Source organism: Lepidothrix coronata, unplaced genomic scaffold, assembly GCF_001604755.1.
Source record: "Lepidothrix coronata isolate B3197 unplaced genomic scaffold, Lepidothrix_coronata-1.0 Scaffold301, whole genome shotgun sequence".
Classification (NCBI taxonomy): domain Eukaryota; kingdom Metazoa; phylum Chordata; class Aves; order Passeriformes; family Pipridae; genus Lepidothrix; species Lepidothrix coronata.
In genome coordinates this window covers 535,518-546,497 of record NW_016690481.1, presented here as the reverse complement: position 1 = coordinate 546,497, position 10,980 = coordinate 535,518, and the positions used below count along the sequence as shown (strand labels likewise).

The window sequence follows — 10,980 nt, the reverse complement described above, 5'->3', positions numbered from 1 at the left end:
CCCCATTCTGAGGGGTGCCTCTCCCCGCAGTACGTGCTCAAGCCCACCTTCACAGCCCAGCACATCGCCCACCTGGACAAACAGGCCAAGCTGTCCCGGGCCTACGATGGCACCACGTACCTGCCGGGCATCGTGGGGCTCAACAACATTAAGGCCAATGACTATGCCAACGCCGTGCTGCAGGTCACTGGGACGGGCTGCCCTGGGGGGGAACAGCCCAGAACCCCATGGGGGGATCGTGGGAGTGAATCCCACCTTTCCCACGGGAGATACACCGTGGGGGGTACAGGCTTTGTTTGGGGTGAACCCCCAGCACAGCCCCACTCTGGGGGTCCTGGGGATGAGTCCCATTTCCTGTCTCACACACTTTACACCTGGAGAGTACAGAGTTCATTTTGGGGTGAAACCACCCCAGAACCCTGCTGTGGGGCTGACAGGGATGAATCCCATGTCCACTCTCGCAGGCTTTACACCTGGGAGGTGCAGGCTTTGTTTTAGGGTGACACCATTCTATAACCCCCCCAAAACCCCACTGTGGGGGTTCTGGGGAGGAATCCCACCTCTCTTTTCACAGGTTTTACACACAGGGGAGCACAGGTGTTTCATTTTGGGATGAAGTCCTCTCAAAACTGTCCCAAACCCTTTCCCAAAACCCCACTCTGGGGTTCCCAGGGGGGAATCTCACATCCTTTCCCACAGGCTTTACACCTTGAGGGTACAAGCTTTGTTTTGGGGTGAAACTCCTGTATAGCCCCTTTCCAGATCCGTGCTCTGGGGGCTCTGGGGATGAATCCCACAGGGTTTACACACAGAGGGCATGCAGGCTTCTTTTTGGGCATGAGACCCCCCCATAACCCCTAAATCCCCGCTCTGGGGATGAATCCCACCTCCTGCCCCAGGGGCTCTGCACCTGCTGGGGGTGCAGCCCTCAGAAACCCTCCAAAACCCTCGCAGATCCCCTCTCTGGGGGTCCCGGGGGTTGAATCCCCCCTGCTGCCCCCAGGCCCTGTCCAATGTGCCCCCCCTGCGGAATTACTTCCTGGAGGAGGAGAACTACCGGCGCATCCAGCGCCCGCCCGGGGACATCATGTTCCTGCTGGTGCAGCGCTTCGGGGAGCTCATGAGAAAGCTCTGGAACCCCAGGAACTTCAAGGCTCACGTGTCGCCCCACGAGATGCTCCAGGCTGTGGTGCTCTGCAGCAAGAAGAACTTCCAGATCACCAAGCAGGGTGGGCTTTGGGGGGGCAGGGCTGGGTCTGAGGGGTCTGGGTTTGGGGAGCAGGGCTGAAATTTAGGGGCAGTGCTGGATTGGGGAAGAAATGCTGGATTTGGGGGGCAGAGCTGGACCCAGGGAGCTCTGGATTTGGGGGGCAGGGCTGGATTTGGCAGTCTCTGCACTCGGAGTGCAGTGCTGGGCCTGGGGGGCTCTGGGTCTGGGGGACAGCACTGGATTTGAGAGGCAGTTCTGGACCTGGGGTGCTCTGGATTTGAGGGCAGTGCTGGACCCAGGGGTTTCTGGATTTGGGGTGCAGGGCTTGGTTTGGGTGACACTGCTGGGTTTGGAGACGGGGCTGGGTCTGGGGGCTCTGGGTTTGGGTGACTGGATTCAGGGGGGCTCTGGATCTGGGGGGCAGCAGTAGATCTGGGAGACATCGCTGGATTTGGAGGCTGGGCTGGGTCTGGGGGATCTGGATTTGGGGGCGGTGCTGGGTTTGGGTGGCAGCACTGGATATGGGGACCAAGCTGGATTTGAGGCAGCAGAGGAGGATGTGGGGGGACAGCAGGATTTGAGGGGCAGAGCAGGATGTGGGGGGCAGTGCTGGATTTGAGGGGCAGTGCTGGGTGGGGCAGAGCAGGATCCAGGGTCAGCTCTGGCTCCAGCCCTGCTGTGCCCCCGTTGCAGGGGACGGGGTGGAATTCCTGTCCTGGTTCCTGAACGCTCTGCACGCGGCGCTGGGCGGCACCAAGAGGAAGAAGAAGAGTGAGTGGGGGGGGGAGATTTTGGGGGATCTGGGGGGGCCTCTGTCCCCCTGCTGTCTCTGCTGAGCCCCCCCTGTCCCCACAGCCATTGTCACCGACGTGTTCCAGGGCTCCATGCGCATCTTCACCAAGAAACTGCCACACCCTGACCTGGTGGGAATGGGGGGAGTGGGAGGGTTGGGGTCACACGGGGGTGTTGGGGTACAGGGGGGGGTGTTGGGGTCACACGGGGGTGTTGGGGTGCAGGGGGGGTGATGAGTTCAAATGGGAGCTGAGGCCAGGGAAGGTCTGGGAGAGGATGTTGGGGTACCGTGGGGTATGGTGGGGGGTGTTGGGTTCAAACAAGGGGGGGTGAGGTGCAGCTGGGGGTGTCAGGGTCCAGCAGGGTGGGGGGGGACAGTGGGGGTTATCGGGGTCAGATGGGGGTGGTGGGGTAGAATGGGGGGTGTTGGGGTCTGGGGGAGGGCATTGGGGCCCAAGGGGGAGTGTTGGGGTCCCACAGGGGTGTCACCCAGGGGTCCCACCCCCCAGCCCGCGGAGGAGAAGGCGCAGCTGCTGCAGAACAGCGAGTACCAGGAGCGCATGGTGGAGTCCACCTTCCTGTACCTGACCCTGGACCTGCCCACGGCCCCGCTCTACAAGGACGAGAAGGAGCAGCTCATCATCCCCCAGGTGCCCCTGTTCAGCATCCTGGCCAAGTTCAACGGCAGCACCGAGAAGGAGTACAAGACCTACAAGGAGAACTTCCTGAAGCGCTTCCAGCTGACCCGCCTGCCCCCCTACCTCATCTTCTGCATCAAGCGCTTCACCAAGAACAACTTCTTTGTGGAGAAGAACCCCACCATTGTCAACTTCCCCATCACGTGAGCCAGGGCTGGGGGCGCTGGGGGGGGGGCTGAGGGCATTGGGGGGGCTGCTGGGAGCCTGGGGAGGGGGTTTAAAGCATCTGGGAGGAGACTGGGGGGGCTGACGATGTCTAGGGGTGGTTGTGGATGTGTGTGGAAGGTTGTAGGTATCTTAAGAGGGGTTGAAAGCATCCATGAGGGGCTTTTGGGGTTTGAAGTCATCTAAAGGGGTGAGGGGGGGGTTGGGGAAGGTGTGGGAGGGTTGGGAGTGTGTGGAGGGGGTTAAAAGCATCCCAGAGGAGATTGTGAGTGGTGGGGCAGGGTTGACAATGTCTAGGGATGGTTGTGGGTGTGTGGAGGGGGTTGTAGGTATCTAAGAGGGGTTGAAAGTATCCAGGAGGAGGGTTTAGCATTTGAAATCATCTAAAGGGGCTTTGAAGGCACTTGGGGAAGAGTTGGATACACTTGATGGGATTTAAAACCACTTAGGAGGGGATTGTTTGAGGGTGTCTAGGGGAGGGTTGTAGGTATCTGGGACATGGTAGAGGCATCTAGGAGGGTGTTTGAAGGTGCCTGGAGAAGGTTTGTGGGTGTTGGGAGGGATTGTAGCCATCTGGGAGGGATTTGTGGGCAGCTGGAGGTGTTCTGGGCATCTTTGGGGGGTTCTGTGGGTATCAGGGAAGGGTTTGAAAACATCTGGGGGGAGTTGAGTGTGTCTGGGAAGGAAGGGGGTGTGGGCACTGAGAAGGGGTTTGGAGGCGTCTGGGGAGGGGGGTGTCTGTGCATCTGGAGGGGGTTTGGAGGCATCTGGAGGGGTCTGTGGGGGCTCCCCTGCCCCCCTGAGGGCATGTGGGGTGCCCAGGAATGTGGACCTGCGGGAGTACCTGTCGGAGGAGGTGCAGGCGGCCCACGCTCACACCACCTATGACCTCATCGCCAACATCGTGCACGACGGGAAGCCCTCGGAGGGCTCCTACCGCATCCACGTCCTGCACCACGTGAGTGTCCCCCTCCTGGGGGGCTCTGGGGGGGCCACGGGGACCCCCTGGCCCACCCTGTCCCCTCCTGGTCCTGGCAGGGCACGGGGAAGTGGTACGAGCTGCAGGACCTGCAGGTGACCGACATCCTGCCACAGATGATCACTCTGTCCGAGGCCTACATCCAGGTGAGGGGGGCAGGGGGCAGCTGGCACCTCCAGGATGTCCCTGGCACCCCCAGGATGTGCTCTGACCACCCCTCTCCCACAGATCTGGAAACGGCGCGAGGAGGATGAGACAAACCAACAAGGGGCCTGAGACCCCCTGGGGACACCCAGAGACCCCCTTGGGATCACTCCCAGTCCCTTGTGGAGATGCAGAGACGCCTTTGGGGACACCCCAGGCTCCCCTGGGGACATCCAGAACCCCCCTGGAAGCAACAACAACCATCTCTGGGACACCCCAAGATCCCCTTGGGGACACCCTGAGCCCCTTGGGGACACCTAGGTCTCCTTGGGATCACCCATAACCCCTCCAGGGACACCCCCAAGCCCCTTGGTGTGTCTCTCCCCACCCCAAATAAATGCCACCCACTTATTTTTGTAGCTCATTTTCACCTTTTCTCTTTTTTGTGTTTAGGGGGGTTGTGGTTTCCACTGCTTCCCCCCCCGACTCCCCAGCACCCCGTGACCCCCAGAAACACCTCAAAAAACTGGGAACACAGAGGCAGAACTGCATCCAAGCTTTATTGGGAAGTGCTGAGGGGGCCCCCAGAGCCCTCCTACAGCCAGACGTGCTCCTGGCAGTGCTGCAGGGCCTGGGGGGCACAGAGGGGTCAGTGGGGGGTGCAGGGGGTGCCACCCCTCCATGTCCCCCCTGTCCCCACTCACCTGGCAGCGCCGGGCGGGCTCGGGGCCGGAGCACCAGTACATAGGGCCCAGGGCACAGGGGCCCAGGGGGGGTGACAGCACAGGGGGGGCGACACCCTTGAGGTCCTGCGGGGGGGACACGGGTGTCAGGGGTCCCCCCAAGGGTGGGGACACCCCAGGGAGCCTCCTGGAACCCCCTCCCCGGGGCTGTGACGTCCTTGGGGTGTCCCTTGGGGTTGTGACACTCGGTGCCCTCCCCCACTTGGGTCACTCTTGAGTGTCCCCTTCGAGGCCTGTGACACCCTTGGGGACCCTGACACTGTCCTCTCGGTGGGGGTGGCACCTTCTGGGGACCTCGTGGTGTGCCCAGGGGTGGTGGGACTCCCTCGAGACTGTGATACCCCTGGACGTGTCCCCTCGGGGCTGTGCCACCGTTTGTGTCCCTGCCATGGCCCCTGGGGACTGTGACGCCCTCGGGATGTGTCCCAAGGACTGTGGCACCCCTGGACGTGTTCCCTCAGGGCTGTGCCACCCTGGGATGCCCCGTCACCTCCCCGGGGACCTGTCCCCTCACCTCGGGGCCCACGCACTCCGCCAGCCGCACCACGATGGCCTCCAGCAGCGCCGGGGACGCGCCCGCGTCGTCCGCAGTGCCCTGGCAGGCGAGGAGCAGGCGGCACAGCAGGCGCGGGCCCAGGCGGCCCAGCAGCCCCTCGAGCAGGAGGGTGGCGTAGCGCTGGGCCAGGCACTGGCACGCACCCGCGGCCACCAGCGGCAGCGCCCGGCACAGCCCCGTGGCTGCCGCGGCCACCCTGGGCACGGGGATGGCGGCCTCGGCCTGCGCCACGAAGGTGCGGCACAGCCAGCACAGCGGGAGGGGCACCGGCAGCGCCGCCGGGCCCGGGGGGGGCTCCTGCGGGAGGGAGGGGGGTCACCCTGAGCCCAGTGACCCGGAGGGGGGTCACTCTGAGCCTCCTGTGGGACAGCGGGAGCCCAGAGCCGGGCTGGGCCTGGGGGGGACGTGGGTGCTCAAGCCCAGGGGGGCTGTGGCATCCTGGGGGCGTTCAGTCCGGAGCCCGGGGGTGGAACTGTAGGGAGGGGGTTAGGGGTGGAGTTAGGGTTCACTCCAGAGCCCAGTGGTGGGGCTGCAGCTCCCTCTGGGGAGGGGTCACTCAGTGGCTGTGGGAAGGGGTCACTTGGTGGGGTTGTGGCTGTGGGAGGGGGGGGTCACTCAGTGGTGGGGTTGTGGCTGTGGGAAGGGGTCATTTGGTGGGGTTGTGGCTGTGGGAGGGGTTGTGGGAAGGGGTCACTCTGCAGCCTAATGGGGGTCTGTGGCCTCCTGTGGGTAGTTGTTCCCTCTGGAGCTGGGTGGTGGGACCTGCAGGAGGGGGTTCACCCGAGCCCCATGGTGGAGTTTTGGCCTCCTGTAGGATGTTCACTGTGGAGCCCAGGGGTGGGGCTGCCCCTGGCTATGCCCCCCAAGCGGGCTCCAGCCCCGTGGTGGCCCTGCTGACACCCTCAGAGCCACCCCCGCTGCCCCCCGGGACCCCCGTACCTGCGGGTGGGTGCCGAGTGCCCCGAGGGTGGGCACGGCTGCGGCACCACCGGGCTCTGCCGGGCACAGTTTCAGGTTGGCACAGATCTGCCGGGGTACCTGGGGGGGCACGACAGGGACCCCCCGATGGGGCACGACCAGGTGACCCATGTGTCCCCAAACCCTCTGCAACCCAAGGTGTTCCCAAACCCCCAGTGCCCGGAGATGTCCCCAAACCTGCAGCATCCCAGGGGGTCCCTGGATGGCACAGTGTCCCCACTGCCCCTAGCCCCCCAAGATGTTCCCAGCTGCCACAGTGTCCCCAAGGCCCCAGCACCCCGGGGTGTGCCCTGGTCACGTCCCCCCAGTGCCACTCACGAGGTGCTGGAGCTCCCGGAGGACGCGTGGGACGAGTGAGTGAACCACGGACTGGCACGGGGCCGCCAGGACGGGCAGCGGGAGGCACAGAGCCCCCAGCACCTGCTCCACTGCTACCTGCGCTGGGGCACCCCGGTGACACCCAAGGACACCCAGGGGACACCCACGGGGACACCACCACCCACACCACTGCTGTACCCGTCACCGCTGCACCACTGGCACCCGTGGTGGCATCTGTGACCATGGCACACATGGTGTCACCCATGGTGTCACTCGCCACCGTGGCACCCGCTGGCATCTGCCACCACTTCACGCCTCACCCCAGCAACCACAGTGAAACCCACAGTGGCACCCACCACCATGGCACCCGTGGTGGCATCTGCGACTATGGCACCTGTGGTGGCACCCACAGTGACAGCCACCACCTCAGCAACCGCAGCGACACCTCCAGTGGCACCTCCCTCCATGACACCTGCCGGCACCCACGGTGACACCCACGGTGACCCCCACAGTGACACCCTCAGTGGCACCTGTGTCCCCGTCCCCCCAGTGACACCCCCAGTGACACCCCCAGCCCCCGGCCCCACGATGACCCTCAAGATGACCCCCACGGTGACACCTCTGTCCCTGTCCCCGCCGTGTCCCCCTGTCCCGCGGGCACCTGCACGGCCGACTGGTTGGACACGCGGTGGAGGAAGGAGAAGAGCTGCTGGCAGAGGGCGCAGGTGTCCTGCGGGAGGGGACAGCGGGGACACGGCGGTGTGGGGACACGGGGACACGGGGACATGGGGAGCTGGGGACACTGGGATGGGGGGGAACGGTAGTAGAGGACAGGGATGTGGGGGGCACGAGGACGGGGGACATGGGGATGGGGTAGCATGGGGATGTGGGGACACGGGGACACGGGGACTCTGGGACACGGGGACTGGGGACATGGGGACATGGGGACTGGGACTTGAGTGTATGGGGAAATGTGGATGTGGGGACAGGGGGGACCAAGGAGGGTGCATGGGGACATGTTGGTGTGGGGCCATGGGAGGGTCTTGGGACTCCTGTGGGATTTTGGGGACATACAGGGGGTAGAGAGACAGTGGGGTGGGGTGGGGTAGGGGGACACAGGGGACACAGGAGGTGACAGGGATGTCGGAGTGATGGGAACACGGAGGGTGGTGGGACACGGGGGGCTCTCTCACCACATCAGGGGGTCTCTGGGTGAGGAGGGGGCAGCGCTCCAGGGCCCCGCAGCGCAGGGCAGTGTCCCAGCTCTGGCACCAGGCAGAGGGGGGCACCCCACAGCCCCCCCCCGGCGCCCCCAGACCTGTGGGGCCGTGAGCGCCGAGCCGGGAGGGGCTGGGAGTTCAGGCCACCCCCCCCCCCCAATACCTCATCCCAACCCTCACGGGGGGAACCTGAGCGCCTGGGACCCCCAAATACACCCCCCTCCAATCCTCATGGGGGATCAGGTCTCTAGGACCAGTTCCCCCCCCCCCCATCCCAGTGGGATCCAGGCACCCAGGACCCCCCCCCCAGTGCACACACCACCCCAAAACTGCACCCCCTCCCTCCACGGGGCACCCGGCTGTCTGGGACCCCCCTGCCCCTCCAAGATGCCCTTTCCCACACCCAGCGCTCGTGGGGGGAGTCAGATGTCAGGGACCCCCCCAGTAACACCCCTCAGTACCCTGAGACCCCAAGGGGGCACTCAGGGTCTGCCCCCACCCCGGGCATCCCCTCCCCCCGGGGGCACCCCGCTGTCTGAGCTCCCCTCGCCCCACCACGGGGTTCCTGGGGGTGTCCCCAGCTCTGGGGGTGCCCCCCGGTTTGGGGGTGCGGGGGCCCTACCTGGGGTGGCCCCGAGCAGGGCGAGGAGCAGCGGCAGCGGCAGGGCCATGGCGGGAGCAGGGACAGGGACAGCGGCGGTGCTGGCAGGGCCGAGCCCGGGGCCTCTTATAGCCCGCGGGACGTGGCCCTGGGTCGGTGCCAGCACACGGGACAGGCGTGTCACAGCCGCGGGGACACGGGGGGGCGGCCACCCCCGCCCTGTCACCCTGCCACTGACCCCATGTCCCTGTGTCCCCTACGGCCATGTCCCCGCCAGGGACCCCTTTCAAGGTCTCCATGTCCCTACTGGGGTCCCATGTCCCCATTGGGGTCCCCATGTTCCCACCCCCACATTCCCTCCACGTCCCCTTATGTCGCCCCATGTCCCCACAGCCCCACGTCCCCCTACATCTCTCCATGTCCCCAATCCCCCCATATCCTCCCCCACCTCCCATGTCCCCCCACTCCTAGACCACCAACACTCCTCTGCCGTGTTCCCCTACCCCCAGGTCCCCATGTACCCCCCATGTCCCCACGGTCCTACACCTCCATGTCCCCCCACGTCCCCCCACTCTCCCCAATGTCCCCATGTCCCCCCTCATCCCCATGTTCTCCTGTTCCCCCACATCCCCCCACTCTCCCATGTCCCTCCACAGCCCTCGATGTCCCCATGTCCCCACACCCCCACGTCCACCCCTTTTCCCCTTGTTCCCCCATATTCCCCCGCCTCCATATGCCCATGTCCCCCCTCATGTCCCCACACGCTCGTGTCCCCCTCCACCCCCAATGTCCCCGTATCCTCCGCGGTCCTGCCCATCCCCCCCTCCTTGTCCCCGGCCACTCCCCGGGTGTGGCCCCCCTGCTCCCCTTCCCGCAATGTCCCTCCGCGGTCACCTTGTCCCCACTTGGCCACTCGAGAGCCCTCAGCGCGGGTGCGGCCGGAGGCCGGGCCCCCTCCGGGGGGGTCACCTGCCCCAGGTGAGGCCACCTGGAGGGCACCGAGGTGGCACAGCCCTGCCCGGCCCCGCCGTGCCCCCCGTGCCCCTCTGCCGGCCCGTGCCCCACCCCTGTGACCCCCGTGTGCTACTCTGTCACCGGTGTCCCACCCTCTGTGCCCCACTCCATGTCCCTCTGCCACCCTGTGTCCTCTCCCTACCCCTCTGCCACTGGTGTCCCACCTTGTGTGTGCCCTCCAGGCTCCCCTGTCCCCCTGTCCCCCTGTCCTCCTGCCACCCCCTGTGCCCCCTCTGGCAGCTCTGGGGGGACACGAGGGAGGAGCTGGTGCTGCTCTGACTGACCCCGGGGTGCCCCCGGCACAGGGGTGACCCCCTTCCAGCTCAGCTCACCCCGACACCCCCGGGACAGGGGGCAGGGACAAGGGACAAAGCACCGGATTCCAGACACAGGGATGTATTTTCCCGTGAAGGTTTTGGGGACACAGGAGGTGGCAGAAGGACTTGGGACACACAGGGTGGCACAGGGGGCACAGAGAGTGGCAGGACTTGGGATGCACAGGGTGACATGGGGACAGGGCAGCCTGGGGCGTGTGGGGGCCACAGGGAGGGGGGCACACGATGGTAAAGGGACATGGAGGGGACACAGGGCGGCAGAGGGGCACAGGGTTGGGATTGGCACAGGGGCTTCGGTGTGGAGCTGCTCAAAAGGTGACCCACCCCCCACCTCAGACCCATGAACTCCCCCCTGGATTCCGCCCCCCCGCAGTCTGGGGGCTCTCCCTGACACGGGGCTCTCCTTTGGGGGTCTGGGAGGGCACTCAGCTTGTGGGGTGTGGGGATTTGGGGGAATATCGGGGATTTGGGGGGCACATGGACAACATTCCTGACTCCCTTCCCTCTGGCTCCTGGCAGCTTTTCCCATCTGGGTTGGGTTTGTGTGCCCAGGTTTTGGTAGCAGGGGGGCTCCAGGGGTGGTTTCTGTAAGAAGCTGCCAGAAGCTTCCCCAGAGTCCGGCAGAGCCAATTCCAGAGGCTCCAGGATAGATCTGGTGCTGGCCGAGGCTGAGCCTGGCAGGGATGGCGGTGACACCTCAGGGAGAACGAAACGCAGGAGGAAAAAGTCCTTGTGCAGGTGAAAACTGCAGCCAGAGAAGAGCAGAGTGAGAACACGTGAGAGGAGCAGCCCTGCAGAGCTCCAGGGCAGTGCAGGAGGAGGGGCCGGAGCTGCTCCAGGAGTGGAGATTCCCCTGAAGTTCTGTGGGGAAGCCCCTGGGGAGGCAGCTGAGCCCCTGCAGCCCACGGAGGCCACGTGGGGGGGTCAGGGATGTTCCTGCGGCTCGTGGAGGGTCGGGGTGGGTCAGGGATCCACGTGCAGCCCTGAAGAGCCCACCCGCAGCAGGGGATGCCCGACACAGACTGTGACCCTCTGGGAAGCCCGTGCTGGAGCAGGGTCCTGGTGGAGAGAGGAGCCCAGGCTGGAGCAGGGTCCTGGTGGAGAGAGGAGCCCAGGCTGGAGCAGGTTTGCTGGAAGGACTTGGGAGCCTTTGGGGGCCCAGCTTGGAGCAGGGGTTGGACTCGGGCTCGTCCCCTGAGCAGCAGCAGGAACAAGCTGTGATGACCT

The 10,980-nt window shown here is 65.3% G+C and overlaps 1 protein-coding gene and 1 long non-coding RNA gene across 2 annotated transcripts in view; one reads left to right on the top strand and one right to left on the bottom strand.

Moving 5' to 3' along the window:
* USP39 (ubiquitin specific peptidase 39) overlaps positions 1–4,412 on the top strand; it is an 8,320-nt gene extending 3,908 nt beyond the window's left edge. The window contains exons 6-13 of the mRNA XM_017837277.1: positions 31–183; positions 1,004–1,229; positions 1,904–1,981; positions 2,066–2,133; positions 2,512–2,843; positions 3,688–3,823; positions 3,904–3,990; positions 4,073–4,412. Of these exons, the coding sequence (XP_017692766.1) occupies positions 31–183; positions 1,004–1,229; positions 1,904–1,981; positions 2,066–2,133; positions 2,512–2,843; positions 3,688–3,823; positions 3,904–3,990; positions 4,073–4,120 (1,128 nt within the window). The 3' untranslated portion in view covers positions 4,121–4,412. The remainder of the gene's footprint in view (positions 1–30; positions 184–1,003; positions 1,230–1,903; positions 1,982–2,065; positions 2,134–2,511; positions 2,844–3,687; positions 3,824–3,903; positions 3,991–4,072) is intronic.
* A 117-nt stretch (positions 4,413–4,529) lies between these two features.
* On the bottom strand, positions 4,530–5,321 carry LOC108508502. Its single transcript, XR_001878411.1, has 3 exons — positions 5,246–5,321; positions 4,693–4,797; positions 4,530–4,619 (listed from the first exon to the last, which is right to left on the bottom strand). It is a non-coding gene; the product is annotated as an uncharacterized LOC108508502 (long non-coding RNA).
* Between the last annotated feature and the right edge of the window lie 5,659 nt (positions 5,322–10,980).